The sequence below is a fragment of the Watersipora subatra genome, chromosome 11 (genome assembly GCF_963576615.1).
Source record: "Watersipora subatra chromosome 11, tzWatSuba1.1, whole genome shotgun sequence".
NCBI lineage: Eukaryota > Metazoa > Bryozoa > Gymnolaemata > Cheilostomatida > Watersiporidae > Watersipora > Watersipora subatra.
The window spans coordinates 15218343-15242054 of NC_088718.1; the positions used below are offsets into that span (position 1 = coordinate 15218343).

The window sequence follows — 23712 nt, forward strand, 5'->3', positions numbered from 1 at the left end:
TACCAATTCAGCCAAACGAGCTTGATGGATTTGTTAGGCGATGTATGTCCGCTATATGGGAGCAAATAGGCTACCACTCTCTGTTACAACGCAATGTGATGAGGTAACATCATGGAGAATGGTAGCTCTTATTAGTAAGCTTACTAAAATTATCCATTGCCAATGTGCCAGGCTAATAGCAAGTGGCAGGTAACTACATTACCTCTCATTGTTTATAACCTTATTTTTAACACCCGGGCAACGCCGGGCATCCATTTGGTATGAATATACATATAAGCATGCAAACTCATAACACATATTTAGATACATACACAAATACGTAGAGTGTTCAAATAGGTTTGCATATACTTATTTTGAGTTGTTGTTTTCTCGGACTATCTGGTTTCAGCAGTTTCAGCGATTTCAGCAGTTTCTGCGACGCTCATTCGTACAAATACATATATATTTTATTTGCTGTGTATAACCTTTTACTGCTCTTAGTTATCATCAACAAAATGATATTTTTTGCTATATAACAAAAAAGAGAAAAAAATTAAAAACATAAATCATTAATTATTTAGGGAATTGGACAAAACTATTTTAAAATTTGGTAATCTAATAATATTGCAAAGGAGCCAGGATAGTGAATTGAAGTTTGTAGTAGCAAAAAGTTCATAGACTGAAACATGTGATGGTGGATGTAGTATGTTGGTGTCACGGAATAGAAAAAAGCGATGTTTGTCATGCACGTATGTGTGGAAGGATAAAAACCAATATTCTGATTACGTTTTAATTAAAATGTACTGCATTAGTAAAAACTTATTCAACGATAACCATCGAAGGTCAACAAATATTTTGGACAATAATAGTATGACGCTGACTTGAGCAGCAGCAATGCAGACAAAGTTACCAGAGCTGAATGTGTTGACCAATTATCAGACTCGCTTACTTTAGTTCAGCCAATAGCAACCAAAGCTTGTTTGAGAGGTCAACCTATTTTTAGTGAATGCAATATTTCTTGGAGATAATCACGCAGACTATTAATTTCTCAGTGACGTTTCAACAATTGTTTTGAACGTCTTAAGCTTGTACAAATTTCATCTCAATTAAATCACAATATTATATTCATTTTTAAAATTTTACAAGAACTCTTTTGCACCCTTTTAAATTTTTTTGGATCTTTACAAATCACTTTTATATACATGAATATGTACTTTATGTACATGCGTATGTACTTTATATACATGCATATGTACTTTATATACATGTGTATGTACTTTATATACATGTGTATGTAGGCCTACTTTATATACATGTATATGTACTTTATATACATGCATATGTACTTTATATACATGTGTATGTACTTTATATACATGTACTTGTACTTTATATACATGTATATGTACTTTATATACATGTGTATGTACTTTATATACATGTGTATGTACTTTATATACATGTGTATGTATTTTATATACATGTACTTGTACTTTATATACATGTATATGTACTTTATATACATGTATATGTATTTTGTATACATGTGTATGTACTTTATATACCTGTGTATGTACTTTATATACATGTGTATGTACTTTATATACATGTATTTGTATTTTATATACATGTATATCTACTTTATACACATGTGTATGTACTTTATATACATGTATTTGTATTTTATATACATGTATATCTACTTTATACACATGTGTATGTACTTTATATACATGTATTTGTATTTCATATACATGTATATCTACTTTATATACATGTATATGTACTTTATATACATGTATATGTATTTTATGTACATGTGTATGTACTTTATATGCATGCATATGCACTTTATATACATGTATATATACTTATATATATATATATATCTATATCTATATATATATATATATATATATATATATATATCTATATATCTATATATATATATTTCTCAAAGTTTGTATGTCTGTATGTCTGTTGGAAATCCGGCTATAGCTATTATTAGAAAAGCTGAGCAGTACAACAATAAAAACTCAAATTCATGGAATTTCATGGAAATTCATGGAATTCTTACTGTCATTGGAAGACTAACCTTATTAACTAGCTTAGTGGAGTTTCCATTGGCAATATGCCAGGCCACTAGCTTGAAAGGTACAGTAGTTTGACAAAGTTTTAAAACCTTTACAGGTGTTTTTATTTCTCTTTTAATTTATTTCAACTACACGACACACTTATCTCATGATATGTAGTTTGAAAGTTAGAATGGCAAATGTTGTTATATGTTACATACAAATCAATTTTCTGTCCAAAGACTCTTCTATTACACGTGCAACGCCGGGTGGCACAGCTAGTATCTATATATATATTTCTCAAAGTATATGGATATGTGTGTCATTCCGGCTATAGCTATAGCACACGCTGGTTATTTTACCAGTGCGGCCACACGTTACGATGACCCTGTTAAAAAATATTTTTCGTAAGGTTCAATTACTACATCTGAGGTCCAGTCTAATTCTTCTCACATGAAAAATTATATTGTCTCCGTGGGAAGAGCCTAGACACTATCTCTCCGTTCGGTCAGACAAAGACAGTGCGATATCTCATTTTTACATTTGTACCAGTATTGAAGGGTACCAGACCAGTATCGTCGTATTCAAAGTTTTGATAGATAGCTTTTGGTGGAACAGCAACTTTATTTATATACATGTACACACACACGCACGCACGCACGCACACACACACTTCTATGCAAGAATTGTTATTATTAATTCTGCATATTCAAGATTTTTATCCTGTTTTCTCGGTTCGTATTAATTGTATCATTACCGAATCATCTTTTATTGTAATTGTAGCAAAAGTGACTTAATTTAGCTTTTACTTGCTGATTATTTCACATTTACATCTAAACCTTTTTATTGTCATTTTATTTATTTTTTATTTGACCCGCACGAAACATTTTCCTCATCATATAAAGTTTAAAAGTTGTTTGACAAAGTTTGAAAACTTTACAATTTTTTTTATTTTCTTTCCTAATTTATTTCAACTACACAAAAGACTTTTTCATGGTATGTAGTTTGAAAGTTAGAATGGCAAATGTTGTTATATATGTTAAATACAAATGAATATTCTTTGCAAAGACTTTTTTATAACCCGGGCAACGCTGGGTTGTACAGCTAGTTACAGTATATACATGTATATGTAATTTTATTGAGCAGTCCATGTTCATTTTCATAGAAAAAATGTTGTGCGTGTACATATAAAGCTACACAAAAAAGTAAATAAAAAAGAAAAATCTTTTCATGAGGTATTCTCAATCCAAAACACAAAAATAATAAGCTTTTGTATACATCTCATCTCTTTTGACAAAATATTAAAAGACAGTAAAATTGTTGAGTGCATCTTTTAGCAAGTACAAAATACAATCATCATGTAAATATCTGGTACTAGAGAATTGAAACATATCAGTCATGTAGGAAGAGGTTAAATCATTCATTATTTCAAATCCAACAATGCTGAAAAATTAAGTTAACATATCTGGCCGTGGGAGAGCATTCCCTGTTATAAACAAAAACATAGAGGGTACAAAACAAAGTGGTTTCATTTGTAACTTCCATACAAGTCGTAATGCAGTATTCTGTAAAATAAATAACCTATCTAATAGTAAATTTAGACAAAGGTTCAGGTATACATCTTTAAAAGGGGAGACTGTGTTTGCTCCCAAAATACCCTTCCTCACTACTCACTTGTCTTTTGAGTTCAAGCAAATTCAGTTTTCAGTCAATATTTGCGTTGCTATTTCTATCGACAAAGCGCAAGGTCTTTTTGGGTGGCCCGCATCAACTTGTAGTCTTAGTGTTTTCCCATAATCAGTGGCGCTTATCGTCGCTGATTATGGAAAAAACCGCTGTGCTAATCGCCGATAGCCTTGCTAATCTCCAAAATCCCTTCTCGCTAATAGCTTGTTAGCAAAGAGGGATTTTTGCCAATTAGTCTATTTTTACATCACAAGGAAAAACAAAAATGTTGTTTACCTGCAGGACCTACAATAAACTTTTCGCATTTGTATTAATCTTAAACTTCTATATTTACTCTTTTTGCTTTTATTGTCAGTTATAAGGTTTTAAATAAAACATTGTGTTGTAGTTTAGGCATGTGTATGCACATGGGTCTGGGCGCATGTACATATATGTATATAGATAACATATAGACATGACTCATACAGCAAGACCTTCCAAATAGCGTTGGCAAACACATAAATACATTATAAAAAATAAATTGATACATAGGCAACTAGAAAAAGGTAGAAGTAGGGAGAAAATTGAGCAAAGGGAAAATTCATCGAAGTAACGAAAGCTATTTCAGTTAGTTTTACTTGAAAATCAAACATGTATGGTAAATACTGCTTCAACTAACATTTTTATATGTGAGTTGTTGTCTACTCATGATCAACAGAGAGACAACTCTCGTTTGATTTGAGAAACTCACTGAACAAATACATGTTATTATTCATTAAAAAAACTCGGCTATAATTATGTACACTGTATGTATAAATAAACTAATGCCCTGGTGGTCCAATGTGTCCTAAAAGATTGTCAGGTGTGCTGATAAAGCATGGAAGGTAAGAATGCCCACAAATATCTGATATGCCACAAAGTGAAGGACAAGCTCAGGTGTAAGAGTGTAGCATTCGTAAGAAGAATGTTGCAAGTTCAAATCCTGTAAGATGCTTATTATTTTACTCCAACCAGCCATGGCTTCAAATGGATAGGGCTTTTGTTATTGCAAAGATTGATGACCAAAACATTGCAGAATTTAAAACCTTTTTAGATAAAAATATTATTAGACTGAAACGGAATGTTTTCTAACATTTGCGGTACTTCGGTTTGGTAGTTGCCTGTCAACCAAATCAGTCAGCTAAAACCAATCAGTTTAAGCTGACTGTGGTATGGACTAATAATGTGACTTTTTATCTGTTTCAGCTAATCTCTACTATTCTACCATAATACACTTTGAGGCAGGGAAAAAATACTGCCTTTAGCGTGATTGAATTCGCATCATTCAGTGTTGCGGGCCACCAACACTCGAACACCAATGCAACACTTCAACAACTGCCAATCTAACTCCATAATTAGCTATTTGATTTGGAATAATTGTGAAGCTGCTTATACATGATGATCTCTCATGGCACACTAGACTGCCACGATACTAGTAAACATTAGAGCTCATTGTAGTCTGCAAATAAATTCTAGTTGCGCCACCCTTTTGTACAATTTCATTTTATAGAACAGTTGTAGTACTTCGTATATGTAGGTGTTAGCCGAATTTATTCCACTTTATGAAAATCTGCCATTAGCATATGAATTTTGTTTCAGTTTATGTATCTTTTCAATCATCCACTCAGTGCATAGGAGTTTCTGCAAGCTGCAGCTTCAACCAATCAGTTGTTTTAATTCTACTTTAGTACGAATCAGTTCTACCTTTTTATATACTGTCCAATCCAAGTATATAAATATAAAGATTCAACAGAATTTTTAAATACAAAGGAATTTATGTAAAATTTCAAGAAAGTAAACGACATCGCAATTTAATTGGGATGAAATTTATTAAAGTTTTAGGAATTAAAAAATTGCTAAAACCTTGACTGAGAAATTAGCAATCTGCATAATCATATCCAAGAAATTCCGTGCAGCGGTTTAGCAGTCTGATAAGTTATCCAATAAAAATAAGCCTTGGTTGCTATTGGCAGCATTATCAATGCCGCCAACCTCAATGAGACTTTCCAACTTCCTTCAGCTAGCTCCTACTCATCCCATTGCTATCTGAATTATGAGAAAATTTTGAGAATACTATTATTTGTTATATGTAACCTGAATCAATAAAAAGTGTAAGCTTACAAGTTCTTGCATTGTAAATCTCGATGGTCAAAGTATATGAACAAAATTTGTGCCAACGCCACTACAAGTCAGTTATTTCAACAGCTGATCTATTGATTAAGGAGTTGCTTTCCCAACAAACCATGAACATTATTATTGTAATGACTGGATGTCAAAGTTTACAGTTACGTATTTGGCTGCTAGCATATTCTGTCAGCAGCAATGGCCAACTTCAAATTGAATATTGTAGTAGTTTCCACAGGGTTTCTAACATCTCTTCAAGATAAGGTAAAACACAAACTATTCTACAAAGGAAAGCGTATCTGAAAGACTAATAATTTTAACGGACTCTGGTTAACATAAGTTCATTAATAACAGGTATCAGTAATTGAAATTCTAGCTATTACGTGATAATAAAGAGCAGTGTTGTGAAGAAGAAATACAAGGATTACGAGCGAGCAATATATCACACCAATACTGTACTAATCATTAAAATGAAATCAAAAAAGCAGCCTATACAATGACTAAACAAGTTACATGAATACTGTCAATTCTCAAACTGATCAGTGTTTATCCTTGCTAACTCTCTGTAAACACACAGAACATGACATTGACAACAAGAGCCAAGAGGCCCTGACTACAATTATTGTTTTCCGCATTTCAGCTTCCATGACAAAGGTTTAGCCACGGCGGAGCATTGACTTCCAGTATCCATGGCCAGCGAGCTTGATCGCCTTGGCGATGACCTCTTGCTGATGCCTGTCTAAAATGGTAGTTTCAAAGTTACTTATTGACTTTTGACTTGGTGCCTATAATAATGGCAGTCATTTTTTAATACATGAGCAAAATATTTTTTCAATCAACAATGTCTTTTTGATGGCATGGGGCACACAAATATAAATGTATCTTGTATAAAATAATCTATGAAACACGTTCAAGATAAAATGTCCTGTTCATATTGCTAAGAACTAGTTGGGTAATTGCCGAAAATCAGGAAGGTAATCTTTGTGAAGGGTAAAGCACACTGGACATATTACACAAAATCGCTTGACAAATTTGCTGCAACTGATTTTGTAGTGAATGATAACAAATTTGCGTGTAGCCCATAGTATTGGATAATTATTCCTACCTTTTGTTGCAAAAAACCTCCTACTTTTATCGTAAGTTTTATAATACAGTCATACTTCAACTTACGAGCTTAATGCGTTTCGAGACTGAGCTCGTATGTTAATTTGCTCGCATGTTGGTGCAATTTATTTATATATAGAACAATTAAATATATATTGATTGGTTTCCTTACTCTAAAAAATTCAAATAAAACACTCAAAACAAGATATTGTAACATAAAGAACATGTTGGTTATTGTCCTAACTTACCACATGCTTTCAAAAAACAACAAATAAAAAATAATGCAAGGAAATGTGATTAATTAAAATGTAAAATTAAATACATACAATAGCAGCTAACGCTAGCATTTGCCAGAGAGGGAGATATAAGTTATCCTTCATTACGACAGTTGACTTTGATAAATCTGGATTTTATGAATGTCTCAACAGACAAACTTAGAAGCAAACCTAAAAGCAAACTTTCATTTTCAACTTAATGTAATTAAAATTTCTTCGGCGTTCATAGTTTGAAGTTTCTCGCTGGTTAGCTAATTTTTCCTTTGTTTCGCTTTCACGACCAGCCGGCCGTTTTAAGATAAACCTATCTAAAGACGTTTGCCTTTGTTGCCCTTTCAACATGTTGCAATCAGGACGAACAAAGGTGTCGTCACAACGGGTTAATGCACGACCACTAGCCAACTTATCCGAATGTCTATTTTTATAGTTTTGATAGATAGCACCCGTCCTTTTCACATAGCATCGTTTTAGTACGCTGTCACCGGCCAATTGTTTATCTTTTAACCAATGTCTGAGCAGTCTCTCCATAAGCGGTCGTGAAGATCGCTGTGCCGTTTATAAACTATCGTTAGTCCTTTTGCGAACTAAATGCCCTGAATATTATCCTTCTGTTTGATAATTGTGGATGTATTTCTGTCAAATTGCTGAGCTAGCTCAATCACGCATATATATTTCGCATATTTTTCAATAATTTCCCGTTTAATATTAACTGTTATCATTCGCTTTTTCTTTGCATTATTTTTCATTTTACTGGCAAACTTTCGGTCAACGCACGGTACTTTTAATTCACATAATTCTGCACTGAAAATCGCGCACAAAAAAAAACACGATACAAAAGTATAACCTGAGCAGTTGAAAAATACAGAGTGATGCTGTTCTCATAAAACACCTCCGGCATACTTGGCAACTGACTCACGTGCTCGTATCTCAAACATGGCTCGTATGTTAGTGCTAACACTTGCTTAAAAGCTGGCTCGTATCTCAAATTTCTCGTATGTTGGAGCACTCGTATGTTGAAGTATTACTGTACACACTTTTGGGATAAAAATTGCGCAATAATTTTTTGCTTCAATGTACATCAAAAAGCATTCAAAGTATGGCGCTAGTTCTAGCATTTCATAATCAGCCTCATTTTCCAAATGTGTAGCGCCACCCATGACAAGGCTTGGCTACTACCATAGATTTTGGGCTATAAGGCGTACTTAAGATCATAACATTTTCGCAAAAGTCAACGATACGCTTCTATATACGACCTTCAGTTTTGTTTAACCTCGAACCGGTTTCTGTTATGCCAGAGTTATGCCAATTGATTGTGGATGCCTGGGCAAAGGTTCTAATGCATAGTCTGACTATGCCAATGCTATAGTCAGACTATAGCATAGGCATAGTCAGACTATAGCAGACTCGTATGACAGCGACGAGACTGACTCTGATAATGGCGACAGGGGTACGGACTAGTGCTGGGCATGAGTTCTTCTAGGCCAATCAGTTTATACTCACCCCTTTCCGTTCGAGTTTTTCGAGTATAGGGTAGCTAGTAGAGCTTGGCACGAGTACTTCTTGACAAACGGGTTTTTTGGGTATCGGGTTTGTTGATACAGATTTTATGTCTAAAATTTCCAAACATTTTTTAAAATTTTATAATTATAATTCTATTCAATTTATTTATTATTTTTTACTATTTTCTATCGACCGATACTCGTGCTCGCAACAATAACAGGTGGGTTGTTAAACAGTGCTCATAGCGCCGGGCACAATCGACCAAGTTTTTGTCCACTCTACTCGACGGATCGAAACTCGCAAGATCGAAATACTCAAAAATTTCTATTACCAGAGACTCGAGAAAAGATAAACCCTGTGAGTTCGACGAGTTTTGTTACCCGTGCCCAGCACTAGTACGGACCCACTTGACATCGAATCTGCCTGTTTAATACAGACACTAAAGATAAAGTTTGAAGGATATGTGGACAAAGAATGAACAGAAAAATGAAGTGACTACTGATTTTTTATGCGTTGCGATTGTACTAAGGTTTTGTATTTTCGTATTAAAAGAATGATCTGGCATGTTGCCCAAAAAAGTGAATACAGCCAATGTTGTATTTTTGTGTTCCAACAGAACAATGGTGTTGTATTTTTATTAGCCTACAACTGAACAATGTTGAGTTATTGTCAATCAGTTGAATAAACTGACTCATCCAATACTCCTCTTGCCTACATATTGTGGCTTATGATCCGAAGCAACTTATACAGTATGTGGACAATGACAGTGACTTGATCCTTATAATCTGGTACATCTTATAGCCTGGGAGACACGCTAAACGGATACTTCTTGAAGCTCTCAGCATGGTAAGATAGCCTCTAACAATCTCCAGCTATGTTTGTGTGATATAATTTCAGCATTACAAAAAAATATTTCATTACCTTCATTCTGTCTCACTTGTCCGTTATCTGTGGTTCCACAACTATCTGAATGAAAAGTGTATCTTCCACCAAAAAGTCACTTGGTTGCTTCAGGAGGTTAAGGTCAAGAGCTTTAGGAATTCCACTTGCTTGATTCATCTCTTGCATGGGTCTACAACATACCACATGAACTAAATCAAAGAGAAACGTTGCAAATTGAAAGATATGCTCCACAAGAAGGCCAACACGTGTGTCACTCCTCTATGTGGGTACAATAAACCCTTACAAAACCCTACAGTACTAGAAAAGGCAGATCTATCCTATCTAGCATCAAGGACAGACACAGATAACAGAGAACTGCGATGACACTATGTGGCAGGTGCCGTTGTCATAATATGACACAATACAGCATGTTCAATTGGATATCCCACCCAGAAAGAGAACATAGACACGAGATAAACATATAAGAGAAAAAAGGACTGCCACGAAACTCACCGATGGTATGAAAGAGAAGCTACATCTGTTCGGAAAGAATGTTTGACTGTCTCCCTGCCTACCCGTCGTTGACTTAGAACCGAAATGGTGATTCGGCCCACTACTGGCCAGGGTAGAAGTGCATCAAACTTCCCCTATTGATACGAAGGACCCATAGATGCGTCATATTGATACAAAGGACCCACAGATGTGCCATGGTATGCTAATATGTCAAGCAAACAAACCACATTTCAGAATAGAACATGTGGACCATCTTTGGGGGCCTTCTAACAATTGGTGAAAATTTTTCAATTTATAAGAAATATTTATGTACCACTGTGTGCAGTAGAATGTGCTCTTTCAAAATGTATGCATTTTATTGACAAAAACTATACATACTCTATGAAGAAAATTTTTTATTGCAACCTTGCAGCAAAAATTTTATTAAAAAAGTGCAAGAATGCAGCCATTATGACCCCTTTATTTACGCAATGTATTCCTAAAAATTTTTTGGTATGCTGGCCAGTTTGTATTCCAAACAAAAGCTTGCCATTATAAAAAAATTTTAACTTTCAAAAATGGCCATATCTTAAAATCTGCTGCATCAAACACAATGATTTTTTGTGGTAAGCAACCATCTTACAAGCAGTATGTCCTTTATTAACCGAAAAAGCTTTTTGGGTTGAATCAAACCTGCATGACACCCTATCCTACCATTATTGGCATGCATATTATCTAGGGTATTCCTAAAATACTACCTTTTTGATGGCTATGAAGATGGAGAGGTGGGTTCCAGTGCCTGTCAAGCAAATATTTAAACTGTCAAAATCTGGTTATACGCTATCATATAGTTCAACAGTTCAACAGAATTACAGGATATCGACTGGGTGATGTAAGAACTCCATAAAGGTATGTAACGGCCAACTTTATGATCAAATCTGTAGCTCTACCAACCTCACGGTACTTGACAAACATTCAGGCTTACTTACCAGCTCCATCGCCATTAGGATAAACGATGGGTACCATCAAGTAACCAAACTCGTGCGTGTAGAAGAGTGGTCCATGCACACCTCTTTTCAACTCTCCTTTTATCGCCTTCATCCTCTTCTCCGAAAAATCCTTCAGCTACAACGGCAGAGCCTTCAAGATAAACTTACATCAAATAGTAGTAAATTCTACAAGTATCGATATTTGTCTATCAATTGAGATTTTGTTCGTTGTTTTACGTGTTCAGGATGTTTCAAACTTGAAATCGACAAAACTTAATTACGGTTAAACCGTCCAGACTTTTACAAGAACTGCAGCTGAACACTGAAGTTGCTAATCCTCGGCCCATAGTCATAATTGTAAATGAAAATAATATGCAAAAATAATCTAAAAAGAAGCCTTCTCTTTATCAAATGGCGCTATTTGCTGCTGTTTAACTTTGTTGAGATGAGCCACACATAGATTAAGCTGTATGTTTTCTAATTTAAACGAGTTCAAATAATGAATGTCACCGGTTGACATCTGAGAAACCTTCAAATGGGCTTAAGTTTAAACATAACTTGGAAGTTATCCTTCCTCCTTCCTTGTCTGCAGTAAGGTAGATGACAACTTCCAAACAATTTTAAGACTACACCATATACAAACTAGTGTTGGGCCGGTGTCTAATTTAGTGCCGGATCGGATATCCTTGCACATTTTTATCGGTTTTCCCGGTATCGGTATCCTCGGTATTTACCATCTTCGGTATCCTTTGCCAACTAAGAATGTTCGGTATTGTCGGTACTATTGTTTGGTATGCGGTTATCAGTGTGTCTTTAAATGGTTTAAACTTTAAATCATAACTGTGTTGAACAATTTTTATCGTTGTGCAAAAAGTAGCCTGTGCAAAAAACATTCTTTAGCCAGCAGTATATTGTTACGGCAAAGAGACTCCTTGTTTTAAAAAGCCAACAAAGATGGAAATATAATTTTCATGATAGATTTTTTTATTGTTTATTCTATTAAAAATATCGTTATTGATACAAACGTTATGTATAATAACAAACAGATAGATAATGGCAATGGGCTCTCTTTGTTAAATATACTGAAACAGTTTAAAAAAATCTTACTATCACATATTGTAATCAGGTAATGTAATCACATAATTATACGCAGTCCAATTAGAGTCCAGTCCCGTTAGAGTCTTTATACGTCCTCCCATCTGCGTAGAACTCCCAAACCTTCGAGGCTGGTGGCATTATCAATGTAACGTAATATAATAGTAGATACAGAGATACAGTAAGCGTGGAAGTGTTCGTTGAATTTGTTCACCAATGCGTGCTGAGATTAGCATGTTCGACATGAAGCGTTTTAAAAATCTCTCCAGATATCCATATAACCATTTAACGGTAGGCTTTCACGGATAAATACCAATCATATCAAACCGGCCGCGGATACCTAGCTGACACCGAAAATGATTGGTTTCCTCGGATACCGAGAATCCCTCGGTATCGGTAAGAGCGGATAACCCAATACCGGCCCAACACTAATACAAACTGGATATACATATTTTGTATGATTTAATCAACTTTAAACTATTTGGTACAGATGAAGGTACACTTGCACGAATAAAAGCAAAACATGAGTTCCAACCTGGCTCTTTAAAAAGCCTCTTACCTTGCAGAGAAAACTAAAAAACTAAAAGCATAAACTTGGAAGTAAGAAGTCAGCGCTGGTGAATGGCTTACCTTGAATATCATTTGGCCATGATTCAGCAATATCGGTATTTCATTTGTCTCTTGCATGAACTTAGTCATGAACTCATTACGGTCTTCCTCCTGGTGCTCAAGCCACTGGCTCTGGTGCTTCAACCTAGAGAGAGAGAGAGAGATAAAGGGAGCTAGAGTCTCAACCAGTTTAAACTGGTTGACGGGTCTAATAGCTAATCTCTACAGATAATCTCTACAGTAGCCGAATTCTGCAGTTTGAATTTGTTTAATTTGCAATCGCTTATTCAGTCGAGGCAGCCAATCATAGTATAGCGAGTACACGCTTTCACTATACTGTGATTGGTACTAATATAGGGCTTTCACTATTGGAATAAACTTGGTTTCTCTATGCAAACATGATTATAAATTCTATCATTTGTCCCATAATACACTAACATCTAATAGGAATAGTGCATGTATTGAGTGTAATGTCTACTGACATGGTAGATCAGTCGAAGTACTTGCTTGCGGCTCTGATTGGTCAGCAAAAAGCTTTACCAAAAACTTGTAGGCTAGAGCACTCGCAGCTTTAAAGGCAATTGATTTAAATCATTAATCATAATTAAAAATTTTTGAATAGATAAAACTGCTCAATAGACAAAACATTACACGATACACGATACACAAACCCCCCCCCTTGAAATGTATATATGAAGTCTTATAAAAAGTCTTGGATAAAAGGATTTGAGGGTTTGATTATGAGAACCACCAGATTCTGGAACTCCTACTTAAATTGTACTGAAAATATACTCTAACATATAACTTAACAAAGAGTTCTTCATTTTCATAATCTCACATTTTACTCTATAATAAACTGTACAATATAATAACTATCATCATAAAAATGAAGCTAAAATAAATGTTTTATTGGTCGTTGAGGCGGAGATGGCAACTCATCCAGAAGTATCATTCAGTTTTTACCACTGTTGTCTGTATAGAAACACAATATAAACTCCAAAACGTTATCCAAGTAAGGTGAAACAACTTTTGTTACAGTTTAAATATAATTTACAAGCTTTTTAATCTTCAAGCATCAGTTTTACAGTTATTACCAGTTATTAGCAGTTATTAGCAGTTATTACCAGTTATTGGGCTCAACAATCAACTGATGTTTATCTCAAACAAAAAAGATTCTTCACACGAACAGAGAGCTTTCAAATCTGCTCCTCAATAGAGTACGGAATTCTATTCGATCAGCCCATTACATTAAAATTAGATTAATTACATTATATGAGCTCATGAATGTCACACTGTAATATAATTTCCCACCTTAGGACAGGTTCAGCCACAGCAGCAGGATACTCTACATGAACAAGGCGATTGTAACCTTCTAAAGCCTTCTTCGCATCTCCCCGTTTGTTACCATAGTTGGTGCGCAACTCCTGTATGGCAATAGCCTCAGAGTTTTGCTGGTTTGGGTTAGATAGCATAGACAGCGCCTGTTCCTGACCTGTACATGAGTGTACCAAAATAAAAATTTAATTAAATGAACAATGAGCAAGCGATGCGACATACCCAACGACTACTAGATGATATTTTGATCTGACATACTGGTGTGTGGAAGACCATTACTATGTATCCATTGTGTTGATGATGCAGATTTGGAGTTGTGCGGACGTTGAGTTAACCTGTGATAAATGTTTAAACGGACACTCGCACATTGCGGATTAACGACGGCGCTTTGTTCAAAGATAGGAAATTTTACGCTAGAGGTCATAGCAGAGGTCATATATGAAATAGCTTATGTTCATGATGCAGTTAATCCGTTGTTTGCGTCATCCGCTAGTTGAAAATGGTAAAAATCCACAAGTTTTGTTACGCACAAATTTTCATTTCCTGTTTCATTCTTGCTAGAGGTGGAAATGGCACGTGTGAATGATGCTCAAGCTATTCACTTTTTACAACATTTTTACATTTCAGTCATTCCTAGTTTGAGTAGGCAACTTCACCTACAGACAGATACATGAAGCAAGCAAATCAATGCATGCAAAGGTGTTGTCCTCTCCTAGCCTAGTGAAATCAGGAAACAGCTGAATAATTACCAACCGCGTCAAATGTGGAAATGACATTGGCAATGTTTCAATTAGTTATTATTACTATTATTATTGTGTCCATAAAACACCATACGCAAAACTGGCGCTCCTTCCACACAGGGTTAACAATGCTATATTTCCAAGACACGTCTAATCCCCCAGTTTGTATCAACAAGATGGAAACGGCAAAAATTCACAAGTCAAGCAAGTTTTGTTATATCGTTTCATGTTTGCGAGAAATGGAGACGGCACTAGCAGACGGCACATGCGAATGATGCGCAAAGACACGCGCCATGCAAGCTAATTTATTTTAAACATTATCCATACATCAGTCGTTCTCATTTCGACTCGTACAGTTTTTAACGCCCCATCATAACCTCTGGTATAGAAATCCATGGATATCTTTTTTAACAAAGCACCCATGCTATCCACATCATGTGAATGTTTATTGAAACAAATATCGCAAGGTAACTCAACGTGCACACAACTCCAAATATGAATCATAGACACGATGAAAACATAGCGATAGTGACTATCAACTATTTTATCTGAAAATTTCAGCTTTGGAACCGAACCTCATGGAATTGCTACATACACAACACACTTACACGTGACTGACTTTGAATGTCGTGTCATGGCAGAATCCAATGTTTCAGCGCTAAACTCGGAGGCTGATCGGAGAGAGGCTACCAATTGATAGATAAGAGCGAGATGTAGGCCGATGCTGTGCTCTGGAGTCTGAGAGGATGATGATGATGCTGCACCTTCGGGCTCGCTCACATGCTCGCATCCGATGTCAGCAAACGCACAGGCTTTAGACCGACATACCGCCTTATGCTCTTCTAGTTGTCCTCTTTGTTGTTCTCGTTTGCAGTTTGGACATCGAACATTAGCGAACAGGCAGATATTATCTAGATGATGTGCAAGCTTGCGCAATTTGAATATATCTGAACAACCTAAAGCATGATTTTTACATTTGATGAGTTTATTGTTGATACTTCGATCTAACGCTTTGTCGACCGTCTGGTTAAGAACTAAAATCTTTTCATGGCAGTGTTTATCGTCCGAATCTTCATCGGTCCCGAGACATTGCGTTTCAGATACGTTCTCTCTTTTCAGGCTGTCCATATAATGACCACAATAGGTGTGGCCACATCTTGTTGCGATTGGCTGGAGGGCAGGCATTTTGCATGCACAACATATCTCTTCAGGCTGGATGTCCTGATGGAGTAAACAGAACACAAACATTAAAGACCTAAAAATCATCACTTGTACCCTGATTAGCAGCCCTTTAAAAAATCAACCCAGAAGCATGCTTTTGTTTCATGCACACAGAAATGTTGGCCCACATAGTTCACCTGTTCAGATAAAGTTACACAATGTCTTGAACCTAATCATCAGTAAAAGCTGTAAAACATGTGTTTATTCTAAAAATGCAGTGAGTACAGATAAGCTGACACAAGTTAATACTGCCATTAATGGGTGACTCCTGTCAAATTTTTAAAGACTTTATCAGAAAGTATAAATATCTTTTCATCAATTGAGATTTTATTTGTCGTTTCAAGTGATCAGACTACAAGGATGTTTCAAGATTAAAATCAACAAAACTTGAATGCAATTAAAACGCAATTGACAAAACTTGAACAGGGTTAGTAACCCTTTAAACAAGCTCACTCATGTACAACAGATCTAGTCAAATCATAAGAACCTTGAATAAAAGCTAAAAGGTACTATTTTACAATTGTAACCTTTCTTGCTATACTTACCATAAAACCTCTATTTTAATGCCACGACGCTCTATTTTTCAACTTTTTCCCCTATAGTGGGGTTTCATTAGTTGTGACGTTCAAATAGAGGGTGGTGCTGTATTTTTTTATTAGCTGGGTAGAAGTTTGGGAGGATAAATCTAACTCTTTTATGGGTGAAGCGATGCTAATGCCACCTACATTTTGCACTCTCCTTCAGACGGATTGACATTAATACTTTCCGCCTCAGTATTTTTGCTAAACCAATTCTTAAACATGATATCAGACCGAGTTAAATAAAAAACTACTTTGATTATAAAATTATAACTAAATACAACTATTAATTATTTCTATGGAATAGCTATGGAATTAGAAAACAGAAATAACACTTTCAAATTGTAAAGACGTTTTCAATGTTTTAAAGTTAGAATACGCCATAAAATGTCTGCTATCATGTCATACGGTGTTCGGGAAGAGCATTTTCATTGGTCAAAATGTTTTAAAGTCTTCAGGTCAGATTAGAAACCACATTATGGATGAATCTGAAAATGATGGATATTAGTGATATTAGACCTTAGTGATTTCTAATCAAAGTGTAGTTCTGATGATTGTGACAATCGATGGTCTCAGGTACACCGTCACTAAAATCATGACAGCCACTATAGTAACAACGAAAGAATTCTTTGTTATTGATATAACTGAGTTATTATTAGTATCAATTTGTGGACACTTTTCTACTGATCACACACTATTATGGGGTCATAAAAAACAAAGGATGTCAAGGTGGCGGGCAAATAGAGGTGGCATTCAAGTAAAGGGTGGAGCTGTATTTTCAACCTTTTCTCTGTAATGGAGTTCTATCAGCTGTGGCGTTCAAATAGAGGTTTTACGGTAGTTTAAAATTGTAAACCAAGTGCCAAAATGTTTCTACTACTAACAGATAGTTGCTAAAATAATGTTTTTTGATTATCAAGGACGACCTAAAACACCTAAACTAGCATTAGTTACCGCGGTTAGTTACAGCATTAGTTACACTAGGTTAGTTACCGTGGGGACGCGTGGGTATGCGTAGAGGAGTAGAAATAGAATACCCATATGCTGAGCTTGGCTGAATGCAAAAGAATGTAATTATTAACATTGGTTGGATTTTAATGCGTATTTAAATACTTGCGCTAACAAAGCATTCAAACAACATACGCATGAAGAAGCATGAAGAAGTTATCTTCAAACGAGTGCGTTTTAGATAGCTGATGAACTCAAGCGATAAAAATAATAAATATAAGCAAATAAATATGCAAAACCCCCATACACCTTTCACATATCTTTATCAACACTCATAGAGCTGGTGTCAATACTTTGTGAACCATCACCTTGAAAACTATTTATGATAGAAAAATGTTAAAAAATAATTCTGTTGAAATAGCTCTAACCTAGCAGAATACTATTTCAGTAGATTAGAACCGAAGTCATAAAGCATGGCCTAAGAAGCAGTAGTGTTTTATACAAGTGCTTGCTAGAAAAGTTTAGAAAACATACTTCTTTGACAGACTATCTGGGAATGCATTGAACTAGGTTCGATGTAGCAAATCTTTCCTCCTAATTTGATAAAGAGAACATTGTCAGGAAAATGTTTTATGTCCCACTTCATGAAAATTCCCATAAGGTAACAAGCAAGAAGTAGGAGGAAATACTGCATACGCGTGTGAGAAAGACAGATTGAGTTAATGGAGAGTTTATAGTGCTGAGAACAATGCAACTAAGCTCTACAACAACAGCACGTTTGTTAGTTCATCGGGCCCCCAGCAGCCGATGGCAGTAGGAAAGAACATTTGTTTACCATTTGACAGAAAGAATTAAAACAGATATATACATAAATGAATGATGCTTAAATGCAAGGATACTCACATCATCAAAGTCAGGCCGATCAGTGCTACAGAAACCTAATGGTTGTTGTTCCATTTCATTTGACTTCATTTCTCGCCGCTTTTTTGTTTCAATTTGAAGATCTCTAAACTTCTCTTCAGTATCGTCTACAGTGTGTCTACGTTTATATTCAAGCGTTTCACTGTCTCCATTCATGGCAAAAGAACTTTCAAGGTAAGTGTCTAGTCCAATGACTTGTCACCGTTTACAAAATAATGTTGTCGGAAATGTCCCGGTGGCGAGAGCTCAATAACCACATTTGACACTTTAACCTGTAAATTAGTGATAAATATCTGATAAATACTCTGGTCAGCTTGTAATGATTGTGTCGCCAATGTCCCAGAACAATTAACATTTATTATTACCTTAAATATCTTGGCTCGTATATCATAACATGACTAACATTTAAACTTAATGAAATAGTCAGAATCACACCATTTTATTATTTTGAATATTCATGTGTCATATTTGCAGTTAAAATGCAAGTTTGGCTTGCCTCAAAAATTATCTACTCCATTATTTTATGTCCTGTAGCGTACAAATAAACATTTTTAAGCTATGCTCGAGTTAAAACTTTTTTGCAAAAGAATCGTTTATGGGGTTTTAGTGTCATGTTTGACACTTTGTCCCTCACAAACTAGTCTAAAAGACTACTAAATAAAGGTCTTTTATCTACTCCAGATATTCTGAAAATCCTGATGGCCTGCTATACAACATCCAGGTACAACTGATGCTTTAGTAGAATGAAGAAAGTAAAATAATCGTATATGAATATTCAACAATTAATTCAAATAGAGATACCAATGAAAAAAATCAGATAGGAATACCAGTTAGTACGTTATCTGTTGAACATAAATATATCAGAAACAGGATACATCAACAGCTCTTTCCCCACTTATTCCTTGTAATAAAAGTTGATTGATACAGTCAACAGCGAAAGGATTTCCTTTATTAGTTATCAAGACAATACTGTGACCTTGAAACCAGTACTTGAACAACCGTGTCTTTGAATTTGATCATGTTGACACATAATAGATGATGAATCATTGCTTGGATACGAGTTTCGAGAATTTTAGTTAGGCATTGTTGTTTAGCAGCTACAATGCTTGGGCAATAAAGATGGCAGTACTGGTATTGGACATGCAGAGATTGCCAAGATTTGTTTTACAAATAGCTTAGTTAATGGCAACTGTCAAATCGACTTCAGGATGAAAAATATTTAATATTTGAAAAAATTAATATGATTCATTATTACAATTGCTCCAACAGACAGTATGATGTGATAACAGGATATACCAGTTTTAAAACTGGTTCTGAAGCTATGTAGCAGCTTCATAGAACCAATAATTAATGATAAAAATCGTGATTAGAATTACAACAGTTAATGTTTTATTTTGTACGAATTAAATGATCCATAAAATGACCCTTCCATCATCTACATCGCCAAATAAATAATAATAGAATAAGTAGAAAATAGAATACCCTAGAATAGTAATGTAGCTGTAACGACCCGCATGGATAGAACACCTTTTCATGCATAAAGATGAAATGTATTACTGACATACGGATCAAAATATGATTTAACCAAGGTTTAGAGAATGGTTAGTTAATAATGTAGCGGGTGATCAACTTTAACGCTGTTGAAATGCATAATGGTATAGGGCAAAATACATTATAACAAAGAAGTACCTGATATTATTCAAGACTCAAACTTAAATTTAATCAAAGCTGCAATATGATGGATGAAGCTTTTTCACCAATTTTGCTAACGTATTCATGATGTTGAAAGAGACGGAAAATCCAGCAAACCAAGATAAAGATTATAATGATGCATTCTATTTTCTAGTAAGGTTCTGAATAATCCTGTACATAATCTTTTTTAATTACATGTACCAATTTTTTTGTTATTTTCGGTTCTCTTGGTTTGAATGTGACAGGAAAAAAGTCTATCAAGCGTTAACATTGTCAATATATAATTTACATACCCACACTACATAGTAGGTCATGCCCTATACTCGTAAAGCAACCTACACAATATGAAACAATCACAGCAACTACAGACTGGCAGAAGATATATCATTATACGACAAACTGCAACATGGAAACATGTTGGTAACAAAAGCGATGAGTATTAGTCATCATTGTAATACTCGCACAAGCAAAATTCATCATCAATCGTATGTTAAAAATGTTTATTCGAGAAGAACAAAATCTTGAATATAACAACTGCTTATTGATTAAAGCTTGCTTACATTTCAAATGGCTCAGTGATATGGAATAAATTAAAAGCTATAAATTGACAAATTTATTCCTGCTAATGTTTTTGCTGTTTCTTTTAATTATTTTGACTATTCATATGTCATATTTGTATTTAAAATAAAAGTATAACTTGACTAAAAACTATATATTCACTTATTGTATATCCTGTAACTTGGAAATACGTTTTTTAAATGCTCGGATTAAAATTTTTGCTAAATAACCATTTATAGGTTTTCATGTAATTTGACACTTTGTCTCTCACAAACACAGTGCATAAGGCTGTTTGTTAATCCTTTGGCTGGGAAAACGACTAAAATGTCGTTTACCGGTTACGTGGGAAAATGGCATTTATGTCGCTTTATGTAGATGTTTATAAAGATGTCGCCTAGTAACGTTAAACAAAGGATATGAACACTAGTAAGTTGTAAATATCATCAACAAGATATTAGTTGATGATTTACAATATGAAACGATTATGTGAGAGGCGTTGCTTTGGGCTAAAAGCTAAACAAATAACACCTCCTTGGAAAAGAATAAAAGTTGGAAAAATCAGTCAACATCGGCTGGACTTTCAAAACTAATTAAAATAAAATAAAAGATTATTTGATCCTGCGATCGTTAGTGATTTTTTGTCTGATCAGAATAAAAATAATTCAGATGATAAAAGTGATGTAAACTTTTTCGGCTTTTAATATACTTGGAATATACAGAGAAAAACGATCGTTATGGTAGCTCGGCTATGTTTTAGCGTTTGACTGAAAAAAATGCTTCCAAACATTTCATACAGGGACAATTGCACATGGTTCTATTTTTTGTAGTAGTAGATATGTAAATGAATGTTTATGTACAAAATACTTTGTTCATAGAAATAAATTAAAGATTTGAGCTATGCATGTTTATAAAATATCGATTTTATTGAATTTTGAAAAATAAATTACACGACTTTCGGGTGTTTTTGCCAAGCTTTTACCCAGCCAAAGGGTTAAGGATATTTTATCCACTCAAAATGTTCTGAGAAATCATGATGACCTGCCATACAACATCTATGTACATGTATAACTGATGTGTTAGTAGAATAATAAAAGTAAAATAATTGTATATGAATTTTAAATATTAGCAATCTTCATGGTGATGCACCAATCTGTAAAGGAAACGGTTGGGTATTCACAAAAAGAATTGAAAGAAACTAAGTAACCTGACTAATTCTCGTTACCATATTTCAAAGCTGTTGTGAAGAATTGTAAATAGCACGCAATGGCCGAACTATCCATTGCACACTACACTGGATGCATTAAGCAGATTGATAATTGCTTCAGCAGCACTTTTTAATGTTGCAACTTACAAATGCTTATAAATAGGGTTGTTTTTTAAAGATTCATATGTCGTCTTGTTTTATCAATCTACCAAGCTGGTGATCATCAGTTTAAGCTTGATAATTAACTGACAACATTTTAAAATCACATCTATTTATAGTCATATAGTTTTAGTATTTTGTTTTTCAGCAATGATTTTATATTAGAAGAAAAAACCAGTTTTTGAGACGTAAAACTTTCATAACTCAATCTCCAAGCTGTGACATAAGGCGGTCATTTTCAGGGTCAAATATGAACTAATACAGACAATACAGATTGATATTTTGCATTACTTTGCATTACATTCCTTATTTTGCATTTATATTTTGCATATAAACTCTTGACAGCTTTCGAATAAACCATGCTACCTCTTACAAGTATTTAATATCATTTGTTGTGACTTACACTTACTTGCTCTTGTTTTTGTCACATACTAGTATTCACTGTCATTTATTGTCACTTACATGTAGCCTACTTACTCGCATTTGTTGCCACTCACAAGTACTTACTCTGATTTGCTCCATGTATTTCAAACAATTTTATACTTTTCATGGCAAAAATGGCAGAAGCAGCTTGTAGTTGCAAGAAATGTAGAAAAATGCCGTTAACTAGATGTTTTTACAGAATTTTCCTTGCTTATAACAACTAAAGTATTTGCCTTAAAGCTGGTTTTTTAATACTACAGTCGATTAGTGAGGCAAAGTGAACGATTGTATCTTGAGCATAAAGCGTCACTTGATATGTCGCGTTGGTTCATGTTACATTTTCTTTTTAGCCAGTTCTACTGGTTATGCATAAAACAGTTTTCACTGGTGAGCACTGGAATATTTATCCAGAAAAGTACAGCTATATTCCAGGTCGGCTTTTTTTAGAATTATTCGTAGCAACGATTGTTCAGTAAGTTGCTAGTTGGCTCGTTCGAGAACGGAAGCGATTCACTAATACGTGGTTAAGTCATGGTTAGTTAGCTCAAAAAAGCAATGCAGTGCTAGGACAACAGCTACTTTTAGCGATGGATAGTATACATAATGGTACAGTTAAACATTTCTGTCATTACGGTTGGGTGGCGGATTAAATTGATGAGAAAACAGCGCTTCACTAAAACTCTGTAAACTCTTTGTATCCAACCAGCGATTCATCTTCTATGTTAGACAATGACAACTTCGCACGGCAGTGCTAATACAATAAAGGCTATTGCAATTGTATGACTCACGTACATTTTAACAAAATATAACAAAATAAGTTGTCGCGCGCAGTTTATTATACCGGACACCCAATTAGAACATTAAACGCTACGTAATACAAACGCATTTATGTTTTTTCGTACGTTTTGAATTTATTGAACCAAAGAAAAATTTTGCTTAATTTAGGTTATTTATTAATTGATAAGTATATAAAAAAAGTTAAATCATAAAACCCATTTTTTGTGTCTATTCACCACATGCAAGTTTTTTTTTGCGAGTAGGTAAATTCTTAACAGTTACCGGATATACTTTTCTGACCGCTGTCTCACAAATGTACAAATCTTTCCGA

General features: G+C 34.7%; 1 protein-coding gene across 1 annotated transcript; it reads right to left on the bottom strand.

Moving 5' to 3' along the window:
* Nucleotides 1-6204: 6204 nt before the first annotated feature.
* LOC137408364 (TNF receptor-associated factor 2-like) lies at nt 6205-23457 on the bottom strand. Its single transcript, XM_068094862.1, has 10 exons — nt 23397-23457; nt 18551-18840; nt 15509-16121; nt 14137-14317; nt 12847-12970; nt 11122-11257; nt 10891-10931; nt 10154-10287; nt 9680-9830; nt 6205-6618 (listed from the first exon to the last, which is right to left on the bottom strand). Exons 2-9 carry the CDS (start codon nt 18722-18724, stop codon nt 9692-9694), a joined length of 1542 nt encoding a protein of 513 aa, XP_067950963.1. The 5' UTR covers nt 18725-18840; nt 23397-23457; the 3' UTR covers nt 6205-6618; nt 9680-9691.
* Between the last annotated feature and the right edge of the window lie 255 nt (nt 23458-23712).